Here is a 22,489-nt window from a genome sequence, read left to right as displayed (position 1 = left end):
AAATGGACAAAACAAATTTGAAAAAAACAACAACTAAACACCGCAATTTAGACAAAAGGAAGTCAACCTGTGAGCTTATACCGTAATACCAGACAATTTTCTGTCATTCCTATATGAACAGATTTGTAAGTTTCCATAAATGTACTAAAAACAATTTCTTATTTATTTGCATGTGAATTAAAAGTACTTAAATCATTTTCCAACAATGAACTATTCCCACTTCTCCGAAGTGTGTGTTAATGAAGGAATGAAAATATTGGTTCCAAAAGAATTTAAAAAAAATACACATAAATAAATATACCACGCTACCAGTTTTTTTTTTTTGGAAACAATAACTTGAAAATATGTCACCCTTAAAACCTTCCCTTTGTGCATCTCCACCTTAAGGCTGTTCTTACAATACTATTGTCGGTTTAAATTAGGAGTAGATTTAGTTTCGGTGTAAAATTCCGTCAAATTACACATCGATCTGTACAAGAGGAAGTGTTTTGTTTGTAGAAAGTAGCATAAACTGCCTCGACTATAAACATTACATTTCCCTGGATCACTACGTTTCAATTTAGATTGTCAAACGATCCCACAACGATACAGCCTCAAATCAACAAACCGTCTTCCCATGGGAGATAAAGACATTTGTTCCAAACACTGCACACGGACTAATAATACCTCCGATAATGTCAATTTAAGAGTGGATTTCTCCCATACTTGTTTCAATTTACTGAGGGTATTGGGTGATTCCTTCTCAATGTGTTCAGTAAAACGCATCTGCAATTAATTTTAATTATAATGTAATGCTATATGGGTCGTGGTGGAGAGTTCACATCGAGAGAGACGTGATAACTACATTCAGATATCATGTCCCATTTCAACTGATACATTTCCAGTTCGTCTAAAAGAAATGAACACATGTATGTGATATATACATCACCAAAAGCTAATCAATGACAGGTCCTATTTAACTATTTATCCCTATTGTTTTAAAATTACTCTATTTCGACCTGACTAATTGACAGGAATGATCCTCTGCTTTCATAATATCTATTTGCGATTGCGGTGTTCATTTCATGTCCATTTCGTCTATTTATATTGCGATTTAAAAGGTCGATTTCTATTGTACAGAGTCACTTGTTACATGCAATGTGTTGCGCTGTAATGACTTCAAACATCATGTGTTATTCTGGTTAACCAGTTGCAAATCTCAACCACGGCTGTACATCGCATGAGTTTAATAGATTCGACGTGTCCTAACATTCAATTTTATATCAGTTTAATTTTTACGGTGTAATATGAACCCTAACAAAATTTGAACGTTGTTCGACATTTTTTTTATTTTTTACATACTACTTTCTTTATTACGTTGACTAGCTATGCTAATCCGTTAAATACACGGTGCACGTGTTCGCTTAATATCAAATTCGGTGAAGATAAAAAAATTAAAACATTTCATTCTTGAGAAGACAAGAAAATAACGTGCACCATTTTTTGTTTCACTCAGGTAAATAAAAAAAACATGTCTACTTGAAATTTTGAAATTATTAATACAGATTTTAGAACAACGCTAGTAATGGTACTGTTAATTTGTTCATTTTCTTTCAAACTCAGTTTTCAAACTTTTTCCTTTTTCATTACATGTAGTATTTCTAGCGCTGAATACATTTGTCTACAATATCTCATGAACTCAGGTGCTAAATAGTCCCTTCTTCTCGATTCTGATGTGAACTTGGTTTTAGCGTAGGCTTATATGATTAAATGATTCACCGACATGAACAAAAACCAAACTAGATAAAAATGTATTATCACTTTAAAATGAGATAGAGTATGTATCAACGTTACATAGTTCAGCTTGAGATACCAATTATTCAACCTTAATAAATACTTTCATAATTGTGTCTATGTATCGTATTTAATGCACATGTATGCCTTGAATGGAGCAAAAAGTCAATCATTAAACATGTATCAGTATTTACATGGACATGGCGTTATGAAGCACTGTTAACAGGTTGAAAGTTAGTCAGTACTTTTGGAAACCATTTGAGTTGATCTGAGTTTTGTTGACACTGTCGTTTGTGTTTTTGTATTATTTGCATGATATGAATTTCGTTTCTCTACGATTTCAATGTCAATGACAATTTGTGGATGAACTCTATTCGATGCTGTATTATCTGTTGATAACTAGTGATGATGAAACGTGTACATTGTGTAAGTAATTCAGAATATTAATGTAAGTAGTGGTTAAAATGAAACGGGAATAACACAGGAACAACATTCAGAGATTTGGAGTATGTTCCTGAGTTCGTGTTGTGTTGTGTTGTGTTGTGTTGTGTTGTGTTGTGTTGTGTTGTGTTGTGTTGTGTTGTGTTGTGTTGCGTTGAGTTGCGTTGCGTTGCGTTGCGTTGTGCTGTGCTGTGCTGTGCTGTGTTGTGTTGTGTTGTGCTGTGCTGTGCTGTGCTGTGTTGTGTTGTGTTGTGTTGTGTTGTGTTGTGTTGTGTTGTGATGTGTTATATTGTGATGTGTTATATTGTGATGTGATGTGATGTGATGTGTTGCGTTGCTTTGTTTTATGTCGCACTGCGTTGCACTGTTACTGTATTGTGTTGTGTTATGTTATGTTGTGTTGCGTTGTGTTGGTGTGAATTGTGTTGTGTTGTGTTGTGTTGTGTTGTGTGTTGCTGTTTCTACTGTTTTGTGGTGCAATCGAGCAACCCGTCCTAACCTCCATAGATTCACGAACTAATGCCACGCTTATTTTATAATTTATTGCCCAGTCAAACAATTTCACGACCAAGTCATCGCAAGGGAGTGGGAAAACAGTTCGACCCAGACAACTTTGATGTCTGAAATTGTCTCAGATCACACATAAGATAAGTTTTTTTCAGACACATCATGTTGAGATGACCCCTAAGAAACACTCATAGAGGTGGTAAAGGAATTTAACCGATATCCAAAGCTTATTAATAACGAAGTGATCTTATCTTTTCACTTTTCCATGAACCTGTAATCTCAGCGAGGTGAATCTGATTCATACGATCACGAAATGACTGCTTCCTTTAGTCCAAGTCATCACCCCGCCAAAAAGCAACATTACTAATTTAAAAGTTGATTTTCGAGCGAGGGGAAACTTCTTGGACGGCGGGGGAGGGAAGGAAATGAACCAAACATCAACATTACACGTGAGAGGTTATGAGTAAAGCGAATAGGGGGAGGGGGTCTTTTCAATTTCAACTCTGTTAAATTAGAGAAAGGTATATTTGTTTTCCGTCTCTTGAATTAATTGCTTTGATCTATGTCAATTCTGAGACAATTCATGAAATTTACAAATTTTAGAGAAATAAACCAAACTTCCTAAATATGACATTTTTGGATTGCAACAAATTGAATGTTTTGATTCACTGTACCACAGGAAAGCATGTATTTTAAGCTATATTGTAATTTTCTAGTGACGTATGAATGACAGAGTCATAGTAACCAACTTCGAAGCGTGTTATTTTGGCAAATTCGTACATATCACTTAATGAATACCGACCGATTTATAAATGTTGAAAATTTAAAGGACCACTGACTCGGACCAGTTCTGAACCCTCTTTGTGTTATTTTTGTTTTCTTCTGAAAAAGTTGCTTGTGTTATCCTGCTTAAAAGGTACTGAAGCATACTGAGGGTAACCAAGACAACGGATATGTAACTTCATGTTAAGTAGACTAACGATTTGCCGCGAATATCCCAAAATTATGATTGACATTGCGATCTCGAAATTGATGTCATGAGAACGGCGCTATGGGGCTGATTTTGTAGGTGTAGATCGAACACAAAGGCGATACTCTCTGCGTTTTATATACATGTTTGTTGAGATAAAAAATATGGTAATGTCCCTTTTTAAGATTATTGTAACAAATGATTGATTTTTATATGTCTACGCACGTGGCTTTCATATGATACATACCGTCATCATCGTCATCAAACGGTGACAGAGCAGAACCGTTCACGTTCTGCGTATTAATATATCGGCGAGATTCGTGAAATGTTGTAGAACTATACGATATCGATCCGCTAACTACCGCTTCACTGATAAAGGTATTCTCTGACACATGTAATCATTATTGTTGGGAAGAGTTCAATAGTGCGATGTATCGCTACAAGACTGTGTTTGATCTATCATCACCAAAAAGAAGAGTTTAATGCATATGCGTGGTTTAACTTTATAAGTTTACCGAGGCGCCTCAGTAAATTGTCTGTGGTTTTTTTGACGACAATACAGTATTACTAAGATGATATACAGAAAGATCGGCCTAAACTAATAAGACAGACAAAAACAGCAGACAAAAACTTCAAACTGAGTTAGATCGCTTAAAAATGTGTATAATGTAACTCACAGATGTCAGAATAACCCATCTCGTAGCAATCAGTTTGGGGAGAATTGTACGACATACTGAACAATTCACGATCGAAAACACGCATAAACAATCATTTTATCTTGCTAATATATTCTGTCAGCTACCTATCCCGCTGGATTCTCTCTATTCCCCTGTCATATTCACGGTCAGATGTGATCTTTGCCCGTGGGAAAATGTGAACCGATCTGTCGTCGGACAGCATTGTTTAACTTTCATCTGGGTGTTGAAAAATGAACCATTTTCTCCTCTTCAGTGAATGTATCGTGTTCTGTGTTTGTAATTTAATCAGAATATATAGATTTACCCCGCGAGCGACAAAATCGACGAGTGGTATTCAAGGATTAGTTTTATCAAATTGAGCGAGATAAAAACTTAATTCTTACAAGAGTGAAATAATAAACACGACAGTGGTGCCCGATTAATTCAACCCGTAATGTTGAACCCTCGAATCAGATGGTGTACTCGAGATAAGCGGGTGTGTGTCTGGCGATGTGTCTTACGGTGACGTATGTGATCGTTACACAGAATACACACACTGTAAACTTGTTTTTTCTCTGTATTTTTTTCGCATCTTGAAGAGAGCTTAACGTTCACAATATTTACTTCTTTGATAACCTATTCAAAGCTTAGAAGATTGCCCCTTCGGAAGGTTGAAAATTGGTATATTAGAACTATGCAAAATTAGTGTACAATAATAGCGTTGATATCAGCTTTGCAGCGCAGATTTGAGTTTATTAAGTCAGTACTCAGCAATTACAAGAGGGCCCAAAACTGTAGGAAAACCCCAGTTACATAATTCACATTATCAAAATTAACCCCCCTCACCCACCTTCACATAAAGTGAATATTAAACGATAGACTGATTAATGGTTTCACTACCCATATTTTGCAGCACTTGATCAAAGCATTGCGATATATGAAGTTGAATATCTCTCTCTCTCTCTCTCTCTCTCTCTCTCTCTCTCTCTCTCTCTCTCTCTCTCTCTCTCTCTCTCTCTCACTCTCTCTCTCTCTCTCTCTCTCTCTCTCTATGATAGCAACAGTCAACTCTATTATATGTAGCGTCTCCTCGACTATGCTACTATGCTATTGCTATACACTTTCACTTAATTTCGCCTATTTAGTATCTTCAAAACTAACTTGCAAAAAAAGTGTGAACAGTTGCAAACGTCTGAGTTAGTTTTCATGGTGAAACGTTAAAACTTTCTGTTCTGCATTTACTTGATATCAGTTCTTAATATTTATCCTCACATGTCCTCGCATGTACAAGTGTAGTTTGTACAAGAAAGCAGAAACGAAATTCATATGTCGTGGCTTGTTTTGCTTTCCATTCGCGATAGATTCTGAAACCTTACTAATGGACGTATAAGTTTCCAGTTTTTGTGTTTACTCTGATTTGAAAATTTATATATATTTTTTTAAGAAATTGGAAATCTTCTAAGGAGGGTTAACGAAACCGACGAGTCATCGGCCTTTATGTGAACTGAAATGTAAGTTATTGAAATACTAAGTGGCGGTACAAACAGGTATAAATGTTAGTTGATATACCGAAAATATGTATAAATGACCATACAAGTCTCTGGTGATTTTTTCCCTTGGAGGTACTTGTATTTACGATATATCTGACCACTATGTATGGTGAATAACATCTGTATGCCAGACACATACACTTTCCAGCTCCGGAAGATGACCATAGAATTCTGAGACCGCGGAGCAGCCGGCCTTCTAATACGTGAGATAACTTGTGATACGACAGGATGGAGAACTTTCGTCTAAAATGTCAGTCCGAAAATTCTATCGGCAGAGTTAAGTTGTCTCTTGGGAGACAGACAAGCCGTTGGTTGGAGCCATTCATGGCCGACTCCATGACTCTACAGAGTGTCTCGATTCAATTTTGAAAGCCTTTCTACCTGCTCTATATATCAATTTTAACGAAGTTTGACAAGTATTTTCTCTTACAGAAAAGCAGACATCATGCCCTGGCTAGTATAACAGCGGTGGTGGAGGATAAATAGAGACTTAAAAATCTGTTTTATTGCGACAGGACATTTTTTTGCAACAAGACTACAGCTAGTTCAGAGGCCATGGTGGCCAATAAATGTTGAAACAGGCACCATATAGGCTGTCAGTATATCGCCATAAAGCACTTTTATTTCTCATACCTCGAGAAATTAATAAGTGTACAACAACCTTGATACTGCGTATACTAAATCACATCCATAGCCCTCTTAAATGGCAAATCGGTATTTGAGCCAACGTTTACATGTCCGTGCGCCGAGATTGTAGACAAGCGTTACGACATATGTTTACATCGTTCACGAGTACGTCATCTGTACTTTTTTGACTTCAGAATATAACATGTTGTCTTCTTCTATGTCCAGGTTAATAATTTGCTAGGTTTCTCTCATCTTATTTAGTTTAGTTTTGTTTCGACCTGATGTCCGACACTCGAACGTTACCAGCGAAAATGTCATGTCGGCAAATTTTACAGTATTCCACATGCTGGTTTTTGCCATCGAACATTTTAAACGGCGAGGAGATATATTTTTCTTTTTTCATTGAAGTGGAGCTAGTCTTACTTAAAAACTGTTTTTTTTTTCTGTTTTGGGGGTTAGGATATTTCATATTTGGGGACCTGGATATATGTGTTAAAATCGATACAGTTTGCGATCCTTCGAACCGAATGGATCGTATACACAAAGATGAAATAAGCACTGTGTACTACATGAAAGCGAAGCCGTGACTGCCGGGGGTGTTACATGTGTCCTTACCAGAAAGTTAGTAATTAGACCACCAAAAGTGCTTTATTTGATCAAGTATTTAGCACCTCCTGTCTACAACTGATAAGTCTCAAATCATGGAGGTATAATACCTCCATGCTCAAATTAACGAATGAAAATCAAATTAACGGCTGCTTGATAATAGATTACCTGCTGTTGGACTAGCGCTTCTGGCTTTGATGGTGTGTGTCATGTTGTTGGTGTGTTGTGTCGCTGCAGAGTTCCGCTGCGTTTTCGGGTTCGACCTACAACAGCTGTCCATATTGGACGAGTTTGTGGTGTTCATGTTGACGGAAAGAGCGATGGGTCTTGCCGGTGATTCGGCGACGCTCGCCACTGACGGTTGATGGTAGTCCGAGATTGTAGCATTGCAGGGTGTTAAGCTGCAACTCGGGCTGAATAACGAAGCACTGGTTTGCGATGATAAAGTATTCCTTGGCATGCTGTGGAGACTCCATTCGGGTTGGTATTGTGACCGAGCTTGGGCCTGTGACGAGGTGGCATACAGTGGCGTTGAAATACTAGGTATATGAAAACTGGGAATATTCCTCTGAAATTATAAGGAAAACAAAACAGAAACATCAATACATTTTATATGAGACAACATAGATAATAATACAGTCACATTTCGGTCAAATTGTACGCTAAAGATTTTTTTTCAACGCTGTGCGAAAACAGAAATCAGAATATCAACAACATCTGAAAAATAGTTTGATATAAACAAATGAATTGATATAAACCATGTACATCGCTAATTTAAAACGTTCCTACAATGATACAATGCAGAGAAAATCCTTGAAAGATACAACACAGAAATGAACAAGAGTGCCGTGGACATATACAAAACAGTGGACACTGTATAACTTATTCCGTGGCTGTAAAAGTCGACGAGAGGTTGAATATATGAACAAGTGATATAAATTTATTCTGGTTTTATTAAAGGGGGTATTCCTCACCTGGTACTGGACATGGCGACCATTTGAAGCGATAGTCGGCGAAAAATGCTGCAAGACCTGAGCGTTAGTAACGCTGTAGATAGAGTGTTCCATACTCTCGTTGGTTCTCTATTATCGTCAACTTGCAAAGTTTTGTTAAGGAGATAAATAAAACGACTGATGAGCTGCAAATGTTTCTGAATGAACGAAGATTCGGGTAACGACAAGATAACACGACTAGTTGGTCCAGGCGATCTTGTTGCGTTCTGACGTAGTGCTTCGAGGTTCACTGCGGTTGGTGGAGAGTCCTGCAATACGAACGTTACTCCAGCGCTAAGAGGAAACCCTAGCCGCCGCGGGCCAAGTCCTAGAGATCACGTGATTTTATCAGAACCACATGTGAAGCTATAGTGATGTGTCGTTAAATCATTTGGACCACTTGAGCCAACATTTAGAAAATCGACTAAAAGCCTATCACGGGATTGATGTCAATGGTCAACATCACGGGGAAGCTGCCTGATAATGAACCCACGACTTCCTCAGCGCCCGGGTCTGGACAGCGTACTTGGAGGGCGACTATGATGGAATGAGTCATGGGAAAGGATAAACGCCGATTCTTGAATTTTAACAGTTGTTTACATGTGTGAAATCCTGGTTGAGGCTATCCATCAAATCGTGTGATTTATCTGTCAATATTGTCGTCTAATTACACTGGATAGTGCTGTGTTCTTCCTCTGGCTCGGTTACACTCCGTGTTAGCTTCGCACCCTGTACGTGACAGTGTAGTCGAGAGGCGAACGCTTCAACATATGCAATTGAGCAGTAACACACTTGAATAAACAGCTTTAGTCATGTTCGTTGTCTAAGCATGTTTGATACATGACGTCCACTCGCTCGACATCCCACGTACCACCACGGTCAGCGCCGTGAGAAGCACCCACGTTACCACGGCAACCAGCTACTCGTAAACTTTAATATAAGAGCGAGGGAATGTGGGGGGAAAATCATGTGAACATGCTCGCACTTGGACGCCAATTTTTACGATTTCTCGGACGGAAATGGTCTTCAACCTGGGACATGGAGGCACCGCTTTCGACCTTGGGTGGACAAGTTTTACGAACAAAAGACAATAAAAATGATTGAAATTGCGGAAGAACTTGGACGAAATGTTTAAATTGGACGGGATCCGATTTCTACAAAGTGAGAGGATCACAGTACGAGAATGACAAATAGATTGTTTAACGAGAATCGAGAGATTTAGTACATCTATAAGTTTATTTAAATGTGGACGTAAAACACGTGAAAATGAAAGCACACATTTTGATTTAGAGCTGAGGAACACGTTCGTTCATGCAGACCATAGAGAACTGTGACACAAAACTGTCCGACATCGAATGACAGACAAAAATAAAAGGAGTGAAGTCGTGTGTAAACAAACTCTGAAAGGGGGGGGGGGTGGAGGGGGGGGAGAAGGTGTTTTATGCAAATTGTTTATTTGATCTCGTGACTTTGTCAGAAGTACTTCTTAGAATAATTGTTTCTCAATAAAAACCGCATTGTTAAGTGTAGCTGATATGCTGTATTTAATAGCCATGGTTTTAAACGTCATTACAACAACAACAGCAAAAAAATAACAATTATATATATATATATATATATATATATATATATATATATATATATATATATATATATATATATACAGTTATATATATACATATACTATAAATACATAATACAACATACATATATACATATCTATGCCTGAGTGTGTGTGTATATATATATATAACTCGGTGAGTATCAATCTGCTAAGACAGTGCTCTATACCGCAGTGGCAGAGCGTAATAGTTTTGGTAGTACTGGAACTCTTTCTTGATTGTAACTCGGAGTTACACGCATGGCGCGATCATCAGACAACTCAAGTTGTCTGATGATCGCGCCATGCGTGAAACTCCGAGTTACAACCAAGAAAGAGTTCCAGTACTACCAAAACTATATATATATATATATATATATATATATATATATATATATATATATATATATATATATATATATATATATATATATATATATATATATATATATATTATACTATAATATTAATGTTGATGCATGTGATTCTTAAATACCAGGTTTGAGTTTAGTCAATAGCCAGTGATGGTTTCATCTGTATACGTCGCTGTATGTGGGATTCTGCTGTTAAACGAGTGCAGCGGAGTCACATATCCAGTTGGTGGACAGGCTAGTGATTGTTAAGTATAATTCAGTAAGTAGAATACTATCAGTATATTTTGATATACAGCAATAATTATCCCACAAGCAAACAAACAGCAAACAAACAAACAAACATCAAAAAGCAAACCAACCAACAAACAAACAATATACATACATACATACATACATACATACATACATACATACATACATACATACATACATACATGCATGCATACATACATACATACATACATACATATATACGTACGTACGTACGTACGTACGTACACACACACACACACACATACATACATATATACATACATACATACATACATACATACATACATATATGTGTGTACCTATACTGCTACTACATTAAAAAACACTGACTAGATATTGGATGTCTTTTGATTACGCTTATTATTATGATAATTACATGTAAATTATAGCACTTGAATATGATTAACTCAGTACACGTGTCATTCCTGGATAAACACTTGAGTGAAATAGACACCGAGTGATTACAACTGAAATGTTAAGATAGTGAAATTTGAACCAAGTTGATACTAATCCGTGTACAATGTACGTCTTTTTAAAATGGTATTTAGCACAAGTATTCCTTTAATCAAATGCATCTTACCGTGAGGAAGTTTTAGGTATTAATTTTTACACGGGGACTAGTAAACATTTCCTCATTTTAAAACACATGAATTAATATATCTATAATATTGTAAAATGATATCATGTATGAATGATATACGGACAGTATTATATATGAATACTATCTTTATATAGTTTGAGATTTTTAGCTGAAATATAAAACAAATTATGTTAATTGTGAAAGTTTGTGAAATTGTATGAATTTTTCACCTTTTATGTCGATTTCAGTTATTTGATTGTAAACAAATGCAAGTGTTACAATGAAAATCACGAGACCTGAAAGACAAAACATCGTTTGGTTCGAGAAACATCTTACAGACACTTCTACATTGTATCGTCTTGCTCGACAAAAATCTCTGTTGTAAGAATTTTGTTGAGCCAGACGATAAAATGTAGTAGTACTGCTGGTAAGATTGTTGTTGCGCCAGATGATAAAATGTAGCAGTGTTGGTAAGATATTTGTTGAGCCAGACGATAAATGTAGCAGTGTTGGTAAGATTTTTGTTGAAGCAGAAGATAAAATGTAGCAGTGTTGGTAAAATTATTGTTGAAGCAGACGATAAAATGTAGCAGTGTTTGGTAAGTTTTGTCGCATCAGACGACGTTATGTTTCACGTCACGTGATTTTAATTGTAATCCATGTATAACCGACACCGATACTATAAACTATTCATCAAAGCTCCATACATTATTGACAAAGGATTCACAGTAAAAAAAAATATCATTTCGCACTTAGTGTGAATATAATATCAATTATAGTAATTACTACAGACCCTGGGAATAATAGATGCAAATATAAAATCAAGATACTATACCATAAGTCTTCGTTTTAAGCAACTCGTAGACTTTAACAGCCATACCTAGTACATAACACAAGTCCATAATAACATTTTAATGAACCTATAAATTCTTCCGACAAGCACCTCAGACGAAACTATCCTTAGCAATCAAAAATTAATATGTTTGGTGTTTCTACTTCTTTTCTTTCTATTTGTATCTCGCTGAAGCGTTAAAGCTGAACCAGCTGCAGCGGGTTTTTGAAACTTATTTTGTCAGATACAATATCTGACTTACTCATAATATCGTACACCCTGAGCAATATTGAATCACCTGTAGGTAAACATATTTGGTACAGTAGCATGGTGCAATATATCCAATCAAATAGAATTTTAGGTCTACACCCAAAAATCAGCGCCCTCAACGAATCACGATTTCAACGTTTTGCTATACTACGTTTGTACCAAATAGACCTCTAATTGACATGTACAATCCCTTATTATTGATATTTTAACAATTTTCAGTGAAAATATTGTTGATTGTCTCTGATCGAAAAAAAATATACCCAGGTTACAGGTACAGCTTTAAAGAAATTTGGCATTTCCTGGTGGGCAATCTGCTTTCTCCATTTATAAAAATTCTCTTCCGGAGGAACTGCTAAAATGGTGATGAATATTCATAAGAAAATACATGTAAATATGTCATATTCGATCCTTGGGTTTCAAGTTGCATGATGTCAAAATTAAAATGTGAAGTTACACACCAAAGAACGGTTGGTGATAGTTAGTTAGCTAGGGTTCAAAGTGTTGGATATGAGGCGTAATTCACGCCAAAAGTCGAACTCGTCAATTGATAAGTCAGGACCGTCAAATGACAAGTCAGGACCGTCACTTGACAAGTCAAGACATCAATTGATAATTTCTTCCTTGGATTCAAGGAAGAAAACTATGAGAATATGTCTTACCAGAATAGGTAACATCAATTCTGGATTAATATCCTCTATCCACGAGGGCATACTATTAACCTAGGGTATTGCATACTTCAGGGAGTTGAGAAGTAAAGGGCCGCTGTGCCAGGGGTAATAACTGTAGAGCGCTTTGAGCACAGAGTGGGAAAGCGTTATATAAAAACCAACATTATTCTGAACTCCCATAGTACATACCCAGTATATGCAGACACTCTTAATTGACAGCGTGGGTACCAAAAACATTACAGAACTTAGTATGGAGTCATCCATCCTTTGGATGTTTTTTGTCACTTCACACTATGAGGCTTGGATAGAGGGTATTCACCCAGAATGGATGTTACCTAGTCCTAACAAGTAGTGGTTGTGTATATGTTTATGTAGAAGAGAATAAGGCGTGTGATTTATGTAAATTACTACTAAGGACGAGTGTGTAACATTTTCAAACCAATGACGCATCGAACATTAATTGTTCGGTACAAAATAAAGCGAATTTTATATATTCATAGCTTAGAATGAGGTCGTGAGTGGATTTTCAACTCTCGCCATTACCCCCAAATTTCCCACTTGACCGGATTCTAGGATAATATATTCAAGGTGTATATATCATTCTTTTTTCGCTTGTATCTCCACAAGTTTCTACAGAATGAACTGACGCCCCTGCCACCATTCCTAGATCTTCCCCAAATTACAACTATCATTTGTATATGAACTATCTACACGTCAAAACGATCGAAAGCTCCCAAATCTTGCAAATCAGATCGTGGACACACATCGTCTGGGGAATATCTACGGGTAGTTGCAATTTAGAATTAACATTTTACAATTGAATATCTTTGGGGGTAGATGAACTACATGGTCATTCAAAAGTGGTGACTTCAGGCCCAAGAGTTCAGGCATCGAGGCAAAGCCCCTGATAATTGCTGACCTGCCACTAGCATTAAATTTGAAGGAACAGCCATCATGGCCGAAACTGCTTCGATAGTAGTACACTAAAAGCAACTCGCAAGTGCATCAAAAATCTATAACAAGATTTGTTGCATATCGACAAATTATCTAATTGACAAGAACATCGAAAAAAGACCAAAGAAAAGTACTTCGTCTCCACCAAGTCTACAACAGATGCGACGCGATTCGAAGTCAACTGGTCGGGTCAAATGTCAAGAGAACAAAGTCTGTCCAAATGTTGATGTCACTTACACACGGGCTTTCTCCTGTCAGTAATAATTAGATTTTGGTAGTAAATACCCCACTGCTCATACTGTATTACAAAAAATCATTACTCTTGTCAAATGACACATTCTCTAGGAACTATAAATCTATTAGAAATGCAATCGGACTGACGGGAGTGCTACCATGAACAAGTTTCACCTATTCTCGAAAACTTTGCATGCAGTTATCCGTATCAGCTTAGAGAAAGTTCATTGCCCTTTACATACGGTAGCTAATGTTTAGTGTCATTCAACTTGAAAGAAATTAAGGAAGATGTGCGTAAACGAATTGTTTGGTTTACACTCTGACATGTGGAATAACACTGTGTGTATATATGTACAAAGCAAACCATTTAGTCGCTGGCGTTTGTAAACTTTGTTCGTTCATAGTCAGGGAACCACGTCAGCAACTTTAGTGTGTAGACTGTATTTCTGTAATTTATTACATCAAATTTGGACACGTATATGAATTAGGTTTGAGGGCACAATTCTCGATCTAAACCCGACTTTTCGAACATCTTCCAAAGTGTTATTTCCATGGATGGAGCTTGTTGTTGTTGTTGTTGTTGTTGTTGTTGTTGTTGTTGTTGTTGGTTTACTGTATCACTTGCCAAGTTAATCACCCGCAGTTTGCATTTACCGTCAATCAAAGGATTGTATCGTTCCGACGAGTCTCGTTTAGTCTGGACATACATAGTTTAGTAAAGTTACCTAGCAATAACTACATTGTATTTTCCTCGTATATATAAAGACAACTCAACGAAAATTTGAACTGTGATTGTCGTAAAACAACTAGTCCTCTTTGCGGCATCTGTAGAACATTCAGAGACTCTATACGACATCATCGAAAACATACTATGGGCTCGCGAAAACTGGAAGTGAACATGGTGTTGTCAACAAAAGTTTTTTTGATACTAAATCAAACTTTGTCTGTCAACTCACGAAATAGTGCATATAGCGTTAAAATATACTTGGACCAGTGCAGTCTCTGGACTTCGAGGTGGCAATATTGTAATTCAGAGACTTGGCTTTCGCTTGGGCTTGACTATGCTGCTGGCTCAGATAAAATAATAACATATAAATGAAAACCAAGTTTCTGGGCTAGTGATACCAATGTAATAAGTGTCATTATTTTAGATGTATTGTAACTATGATATGACTATTTTATTTTGATGAAATCAGGGGGTGCTATCAAAGTTCATGTACTCGTCTGAACGAGTAAGTAAAACACAGCTGAACCGACCAGTAAAATGATGGTAACTTAAGGCAAGTGCCAAATACTTTTACTCACAATTAACAATACCAGCACGCCATGCAACATCTCATCTGTCATGTACTTACATTTAGGCACACAATGAATTTTCAACAAAATGTCTCCCACAACACTAAGCTTATTTGACTTTCAAAAATATGTAAGACTTAATAAAAGAATTCGCGTATGTAGTAAGACAGATATGTGTTCTGCCGAGCAAAAAACAACAAATAAGCAAAGTTATAGTTCCCCGCTCATATGCTTCCGATTTTTTGTACAACTGAAACGTTCTCAGGAAGTAAAAATTTATTAATAAAATGTCCAATAGCCATTTCGTTTTTGAACCTGGCAAAAGAGAGGCAACAATATAGGCGACCAGCTGAGGAAAACAACAGCTAAATATAGTGCAGTTTCCCGCTCATACACTTCCGAGCTCGTGTGCAACTACAATGTTCTCAGGAAGTAAATTTTGGTCAGTGAAATTTTCGATGCCATTCATTTTTTCAGTCATAAGTTAAACCTTGGAAACGAGAGACAAAAGTGAAATTCATACCGTCTCACAACAATTCTTAGTTCGATTAATGTTTGTTTTCGCCACTTTTCGTTATCGAGAGGAACACATAAACAGCTTATAACACGTCGAAAGTGTTATGAGATTTTTAGTATGTTTATTCAGATGTGCCTAATGTCTTAACTACTCGATATTTGGTTTCTAGACAGCCTGGCGCCAAACAATTCTTTGAGGTCGCCGCTACCACATGAAGTGAAGTTAGAGATTACTGTAGTGGCTGTGATAAACACAGAGGCCCCATACCGATGATAGTTGGCACGGCTATCAGCACCAGATGTGCAACATTCGCCAAATAATTAATACGAGGATAGGTTTACAATGCCACACATGTGAACATATACAATTTTTGCAAATTTTTAATTTTCATCATTCTCGAATTTTCTCGAGTCGACCGAGACATTTTTACTCCTGCAAGGAACTCATCTCTGTAAAATCGTACTGTCTTCCAAATTCTGATCTTTTATCTCGCGGGTCATCAAAATTCGCTGCGAATTCAGCCACTAAGGTTAAACAACGCCAATGTATTTCAAAAAAGAGTATAAATAAACAAATACCATAACCGTAAACCTATGAAAATGCAAAGACGAATTAACGCGACGGGATACAATTTGTACTTATAATCTGTATATCTTTTTGTTGTTGTATTTAGTCGTCAGTTTGGCAGTTTTTTTGTGTTTTGAAGTCCTGGCGAATCATACTGTAATTTAAGCAAAACCTGGTCTAACATTTACATCCATTTTTGTACCCGTTTATTGTCACTGTATGCCATGCAAATGTCATGTTTTGGGATAGATCTCAACCACGGAATACGTACAACTTTTCAGTGCCAAATTGATTTTATTTGTCATCGTCATGAAATGCATGCATTTTCGTGAACTTCTCATCACTAATTTTCGTTTAGAGCAAAAATATTTGACCTATTTTAAAACAAGAATGATCAATGGGACCCTAAATAAATAAATAAATAAATAAATAAATAAATACACATAGATGTAAGTGCTTAGCTAATGTTTATTGTTTTAATATGATAATTTTACAATTAATGACAAACAAATAAGTATGTAATTAGCAAAACTAGTAAACGCGTAAACAACGACAATACATAATTTACTTCTAAAAGTACTCCTTCGACTATTTTGAACTTTCAATGGTAAGATAAAGTGTAGGTGTTATCTCCACGAAAAGAGTCAAATTTATCAATTTTGCAGTTTTTGTATCCATACTATAGAAACAAGTGTTGTGAATGCCTAAAACAGAGTATCGAGTGCAGTTGCCTGGAACCATGTTCATTTCAAAATATTACATTTCACGTTTAAATTCCAGGAGGGTATGGGATACTATCTAAAATTAACAATAGTCAATAGCAACGAATTAATAGTCAAACATTCAAAATGTCATACTGCTACACCTATTCACTAACAATGTACAGTTACAAGACTGAATATTCATAGACTCTGGGTTCATAATATTAAATGAAAATTTCTACTCACAGAGTCAAAAATTTCTTCTTAATTAGAAGAGGTTCCCAATTCAAAGAAAAGAGCAATGAAGAACACAACCAATAGTATATTTGACTTCTTTTTAGCACTAAGTCGTTCCATGTAATGGAATAGGGTAACGATTATCCATAACATTAGCACATAGTCTTGGCTATCTGGATATACATAGTAGTGGCGACATAGTCAAGTCAGATAGATTCACGTGTTAGCCTGTATGATTTGTTCTTCCATATCTTTTCAAGTCCTACTATTTTTAAGTCGGCAAGGGAATGGTTGACTGAGTTGAAGTGAGTTGGTATTGTATCTGTTTTGTTTTTGTTCTTATCAGTGATAAATGGTTCTGCATACGGTTGTAGATGGTATCTCCTGTTTCTCCAACATATATTATTTTTCCACATTTCTCACAATGTATACCATATATTACATTTTTTTCTTCAGTTTATGTGTCCAGAGATTGTGTATTTTGTGTTGTTTGGGCCTGTGAATTCTGTCATCATCATCGTGCATTTGCAGATTGCACATTGTGATGCTTTGCATTGGTGTGATCCTGTTTTTTGTTTGTTGAAAAGTCTGTTGTGTTTCTTGTGAATGATGATAGATTCCAGATCTCGGCCTTTTCTCCATGCGACCATTAGTTGTTAGGGGAAAGCTAGTTTGCATCTTTGTGATTTGTGTAGGATGTTAAGGTGTATTTTTTCAGGATATGTTGTACCTCGGGCAGTGCGTTGGAGTATGTTAGGGAGAGAATTATTCTTCCTTCATGCTTGTTAGTTTGTTCCTTTCTTTAATGTAGTAGATCTTGTCTGTTGATTTTGTCTACTTTCTTCAGCTGTCTTTCTGTCTTTGTAGCCCCTCTTCCTCATACGGTTCTTGATTTCTCGCCGTTCTTCTATATAGTCTCCGTTGTTTATATATAAATACAAATGTGTATATATATATATATATATATATATATATATATATATATATATATATATATATATACACACATGTACATCTATATACTGTAAAATGTATGGTTCACGATGCTATTATTTATAGACTGTACTTCAGTGTAAAGTTATTATATATATATATATATATATATATATATATATATATATATATATATATATATATATATATATAAATATATATATATATATAATGATGTTATCGATACACAGGAAGACTTTGTGACTCGATAGTAAATAACATAAAACATCCAGGTTCATCAGTCTCCATTTTTTATCATTATGTTCTACATTTGCAAGTTGCATACTTTCTTTTATGGCCTAGGTATCATATTTCTGACTCTATTGAGTTTGTATGTCTATTATCAGTTTGCACGGTCTTTCCTAACGGTCTAAGGGTACTTACGATGTTTGTAAAACGTTGGATGACCAAATCCATCAGTGCTTTACATTGACACAATAATTTTTTTTTTCAAATAAAGTTATAGACGGAACTTACAGTGAATATGATTCTAACCTAAAGAAAATGTAAGGGGCAACTTAATGAGTGCTTTATATCTTAAAGGAAAAGTCCAGTCAGACTTATTTCTACCTTTTGTACACTTGCGCATTACAATAGAATAATCACAACACGCTGTACAACTGACTGAATAAAAATACAAATAATACACCATTCGAAACTGTTAAAATGTCCAGATATCAGAAGAAAAAATCACTAGATACACACACACAAAGGTAAAATCTGGATAAAATATACAAAGTATACACGATGATTGAGGGCGCTGTTCAGCCTACAAAGTGCTTGAGCTCTGTCCTGGCTAGGTCCTTGCATAGACAGTAGAGGGAAAAAGACGTGCAACTGCGGCACATCCTTTGAAGTAACGTCTGTTGGGATCCCTTTATCAACTAGCCCATAAATGGATTAGCTTTCTGGCATCCGACGTCCCAAATGTGATAAGTTCACGCAAAATCTCGCAAATATATAAGATGTGATTATGCAAATCAAATGAGTAGAAGATTGTTGAAAAAATGTCGGACGAGAAATCTCTGCTGTAAGTGTAAACAGTCTATGGTCCTTGCAAACGCCTCTATCATTGTAAATTTACATTTTCCCTACGACATTGTTATCTTACACCCATTTTAGCCAATCCGGCATAAATTCTAAACTCTTCGTCTGTGCATGAATACCTTTGTAGAAATGCACACCTATTCTACTTCGATGCATTTGCATTTGATTTGATTTTTAATATAATTATTGTTACATTATTGTTACATGATTGACAGTCACTTCGATTTATCACACATTTTACAATGTCAGCGATATTAGCACAAACAAAAGGGAAAACAACAACAACAACAACAACAACAACAACAACAACAACAACAACAACACACACCAACAGCATCAAACAAAATAGTAACTTTTAGTCACTTCCCTGATAGACTGTAAGATACGTCGGGTCCAATTCCGCCCTCATCGGCCTTCTCGTCACTCGGCTGATGGGGGGGGGGGGCACAACTTGAACACGTCGTATCTTGCAGACTGAGCTACTTACGATATAACATGCGAGGAGTGTGCAAGTATTGTTTCATCTGACTCAACCCAGTGTCCGCTTTACGACCGGCCCGCGACCCGTTCTTCATTCCTGAGCAAGTGTCTACGATTTGAATCTACCGAATAAAGTCTAACCTTTTTGTTGTTTGTGTTATTATTAGTTGGTCATATATATACTTAGTGTTACTTTATATTGTGTGTGCATTTTTTGCCATATACATGTAATACATGTATATATATATATTTTCATACGTACTTCTGTGTCAAGTAAAATGTACTATGCTATTTTTATCTCCTGGCTATACACATCCATCAAGTTCAAAGGCAGTGGAAGGGTGACATGAAGAGTACCAATAAGTTCTGATCTATTTTGGGTTTTCATTTTCTTACACATTTTTGATATTTTGCTGATAAAAATGCAAATATTTCAAAACCGTGGATAATAATTATTGATTTGCAGTATTTTCACTTGCAAAGTGTATGTTTTGAAAAGAGATATACCAAAACTTGAAGATTAAGATGTAAAAGTTATCACTTTTTCTAAGAAAATACAAACCCGAAAATAGATCTGAGGTGTTTCGATATGTGCAGAGTTCTCTGGGTAGTATATTCAACATTAAAGAGCGAGTGTGAGGGCGCTGTTTTAAAAACCAAATAGCAGTATAGCTGTCGCCCTTCCCCTCACAACAAAAGAGTCATCTCGGAAAAGACAGTTTATGGCAAAAAAAAATGAAATGTCGAAACAGCATGATATTATTTCAAAGACTAATTAGACTTTTCCTATGCATACAACATGATATATTTCCACGAAATTTGACAGTAAAACTTATTTGAAATACCCAGTCTAACTACGTACTCTGCTAATTATACCGTTAATTTACCTTTAGATTTTAAAACACGTCTCTACTTCCTTTATGATTTCGTCAACTCCAGTCATATTACATGGTTACATATGGTTACTCGTCTTGGTCGTAATACAAGTTTGCTTTCGATCATTTGTACATTTCAAAGATTTTCCTTGAAACGATTTGGTTTCAGAGCGTCTACATGTGTGTGTGAACATTTCAATCTGAATTCACCGTCAAAGCCTCGTTATTGACGTCATTTCCGATCATACTGTACACAATAGTCAAATTTCATCATCAAAAATTCACCCTTTGCCAATTAATCGTAACTTTTTCAGATTCGCATCGCCTAGCAAAACCCATTTACTGCCTTCGCTTCATTCACCATGTTTGTTACAACATCACCTAAGGTTAGCTGTAATGACAGCTAACAAGGTAATTCGACCTTTTTATTCAATTCCACGACATTTAAGAGAGGGAATCGACAACGGTGCATTCAAAGGGGGGGGGGGGTCTAGGGCAGGGAATTCATTTATCATTGAGTTGTGATGAAAACATCAAGTCGACAAGTCATTATATAATTAAACTTTTACTGGTTATTTGAGGTTGACATTTTTTAGCTAGAATACAATATATAGTTGCACGTCGACTCATCAGTACACCATCAGTTCTGATACTTGGCAAATTGTTCACCCCGTTCGTTTCAAAGGACTGTCAGTGTAAGGGAGAATTATTCCGGAAACTGCTTTCAGCATTTCCATTACCTTTCGCATTTTCTGTCTAACAAGAATGCGCTAGTAAATGATGGTGAATGTATGTACTCGGTGAATAAAACGTAAGAGTCGAAAAATCGAAGAATCGAAGACTATAAAAGCGTTTTTAGGACAGACGACAAATGCACACCGATCATTCAGGTTTTACATAGGTATATAGCCGTTATTGTCCGAATGTCATGGCATTTAGCTCGGATGTATATGACGAATGTACGTTTTTAACCCCCTTTATATATACGGATGTTTTTCCCCAGTACCACGAAAGGCGGCATTCCTTAGTTACCAAGGAAATCAAATCCACACTAGACAACCTACTAAGATATTCACTGAAACTATATAAATAACAATAAAAACATTGTATGTGTCGCTGGAGTTCTGTTTTTTCTATAACGAGATACGCATCGTAAAAATTAAAATCGTGATTCACTGGGGGACGCTGGTTTTTGGGTGCGGACCAAAATTAATGCGATTGGCTATATTGCACTGCTACTGCTACTTCTACGACTATAGAAATATGATATTGATTTCAGTGTACAACTTATACAAACATTTGATTATTTCCTGAATTTGTGATGTGAGGTCATATCAAGGTCACGTCTATTACCAAATGTAACAAGTCACTACATCTCCTTCATTGACACTGCCTCGTTAGTGGTCTGAGCACATATACACCTAGTGACATATAACCTTGGAAACGGGCATTACTTCCTTTGTGACATAACATAAACAACTGTACATAGTTCTACTTCGAAATTTGACAGCATTTATGTTTTGACACAAAGAAGGTATTCCTTGTCTCTGGTTTTCACCTTTCGACTTCAAAACTTTGATAAGTTTAGAAGATTATTTATTTTAATCTCCGTTAGTCTGGGCTAACATGTTGTTTGTTGTTTCGCAGGTATGTAGACCTCGTGAGACGCAGACCTTGAAAAGGCGGTTTCAGTGGCCCATACAAAGGTGTAAACACGGGGACAAGGCCGCATTACATTTACAACCATAAAGGTATTAGGTCGGTTTGTTTTAGGAAAGGAAATAAGCAGGGCGCCGAGTTTTGTTGCCAACGATTTGTCAAAAACACTGCATCACACAGTACACACAC

At 36.3% G+C, this 22,489-nt stretch overlaps 1 protein-coding gene across 2 annotated transcripts in view; it reads right to left on the bottom strand.

The window, feature by feature from the left end:
* LOC144447432 (uncharacterized) overlaps window positions 1-8,958 on the bottom strand; it is a 21,493-nt gene extending 12,535 nt beyond the window's left edge. Inside the window, exons 1-2 of one of the 2 annotated variants that reach the window (XM_078137455.1) lie at window positions 8,126-8,958; window positions 7,332-7,719 (exon numbers count right to left, since the gene is read on the bottom strand). In XM_078137455.1, the coding sequence (XP_077993581.1) occupies window positions 7,332-7,719; window positions 8,126-8,218 (481 nt within the window). In that variant the 5' untranslated portion in view covers window positions 8,219-8,958. Of the gene's footprint in view, window positions 1-7,319; window positions 7,720-8,125 lie in introns of both variants that reach the window. The other variant, XM_078137454.1, reaches the window with a different exon arrangement.
* Window positions 8,959-22,489: the final 13,531 nt, after the last annotated feature.

Source organism: Glandiceps talaboti, chromosome 16 (assembly GCF_964340395.1).
Source record: "Glandiceps talaboti chromosome 16, keGlaTala1.1, whole genome shotgun sequence".
Taxonomy (NCBI): Eukaryota; Metazoa; Hemichordata; class Enteropneusta; family Spengelidae; genus Glandiceps; species Glandiceps talaboti.
This window is presented reverse-complemented; position numbering and strand designations above follow the sequence as displayed.